General features: G+C 41.2%; 1 protein-coding gene across 1 annotated transcript; it reads right to left on the reverse strand.

The window, feature by feature from the left end:
- Positions 1-395: 395 nt before the first annotated feature.
- LOC112095253 (structural maintenance of chromosomes protein 1-like) lies at positions 396-1,787 on the reverse strand (the record flags this gene model as incomplete). Its single annotated transcript, XM_024176933.1, has 2 exons — positions 1,109-1,787; positions 396-632 (listed from the first exon to the last, which is right to left on the reverse strand). Coding segments are annotated over exons 1-2 (675 nt in total), but the record flags the coding sequence as incomplete, so codon positions are not given.
- Between the last annotated feature and the right edge of the window lie 66 nt (positions 1,788-1,853).

The following is a 1,853-nucleotide window of genomic DNA, read 5'->3' on the forward strand; positions in this document are numbered from 1 at the left end:
GACACTAGAGGTGAGGTGAGAGATTCCATATTTAATTTTAAACCACCTAACAATTTTTTTTTTTTAATAAAGAGTCAAACCACCAACCAAAACAAATGTTAAAATCTTAAATTCTCTTCAAAGAAATGATATTCAAAGCCATCAGGAATAAAAAAGACTCATTTTCTGAACCAAGACCAAAATTCCTTTTCAGTATATTTCTTTCCACAAATATCTGATTCCCTAAGAAACTCTAAGCATGAAGAAAGTTCTTAAAGAAGAAAAAGCCTCTGAAATTTGAGGCCACGCAACTGCCATATTACATGCACAAGCACACGCATGCGTGCATATGCATGTAGGGCCATATGAAAACGCATGTATAACCAAAAACAACCAAAGAACTTTCTGATTCGCACCAGTTGCTCTTGTAAACGTATATGTTTCTCTGCTTCTTCCTTTTGCTCTTTCTTTTGCTTCCTCTCCGACACAATGGTTCTCTTTTTCGAATAAACTAGCGCCGATTTTTCTTCAGCTCTAGCTTTCTCTTCGTCATATTTCTCATAATCTCTCTTCAAGTCATCAGATCCTGAGACCTGCTCAAGAAGTACAGTGAGTTCCTTCGGGTTTTTTGACGCAATAGACTCCACATCACCCTGCACGATAATTTTCAATTAATCATCAGTAGTAAGTCCAAACTCCAGAATATGAACATATTGAAGCCACTTTCATAAGCAAGTTCACTGTCGTATTTTAGAAAATTAGAAGCGCCATGTGAATTAGAAACCAACACAAATTCTAGCACGGTTATACACTCCCACAAGTAACCTGACTATAATCATCACAAGACCGATTTCAATTTTCATCTTTCCTGATGCCTTTTAAAAGAAATTCTAATAATAGAATTAAAATCAGCGAACAAGAAAAACAAAGAAAACAAATTTGGAGTTGGAGATAAAAATTCCATTCCCGCATAAGAAGTAGAACCCGTAATATCTAAATGGGAGAAATTTAAGCAAAAGATTAAACATAAGAAATCAGAGGAGAAGTAGTTTCAATAACCTAATCTCATTTCTAGATCAGAATCAAAACGGAGACAAAATACTATTTAAGGGAAGACTATGAAATGAACCTGAAAAACCAGAAAATTCCGAGCCTTGACGAGAATTCCCAGCGACCTCAATCTCCCATTATATTCGTCCCACGTAACGGGGGTTCCATCGATTCTGTACTCGCTCCCGCCGGAGCTGGTGATGGTCCGAGTGAACTGGAGCTCCGACCCGTTAGCAAGCTGGTAAACCAAGCGAACGAAGGCCCTTCGGCCCCTCTGTTCCTTCTCCTTGTCGTCGTAAGCGTAGATCAGGTCCTTCAACTGGGCCCCACGGAGCTGCCCCGTCCGTACACCGAGCACGAAGCTGATAGCGTCCATGAGGTTGGATTTCCCGGCGCCATTGGGGCCAATTATCGCCGTGAAGTCGTAGAAAGGACCGATTGTCTGTTGGCCCTTGTAGGACTTGAAGTTCTCGAGCTCCAAGCGGAGGATTTTCCCCGGAGAGATTATGGAAGGCATTTGCAGGTCAAAAGTTCGAAACCCTAGACAAGGAGGTCAATAGACTGAACGTATCGAAGAAGAGCGATGAAATTGGCGCTGAATCCTCCGGAAATAGCAGCGAATTAGCGGAAAATTTGAAAATTAGGTTCCGTCAAAGGGGTATCTGGTTTGGAATAGGGGAAATTTTCCCGGAAAATGGTTCGGTTCAGGGAAGAGGAGGGAAAGTGAGTGGGGAATTGGCGGGAGGGGAATTTTGCAAGAAATCTGGGACTGGTTTGCTTTTGTGTGGAATATTGTAGATTCGGTAATTGAAGTAATAGAGTAC

The sequence above is a fragment of the Morus notabilis genome, unplaced genomic scaffold, assembly GCF_000414095.1.
Source record: "Morus notabilis unplaced genomic scaffold, ASM41409v2 C11442211, whole genome shotgun sequence".
NCBI lineage: Eukaryota > Viridiplantae > Streptophyta > Magnoliopsida > Rosales > Moraceae > Morus > Morus notabilis.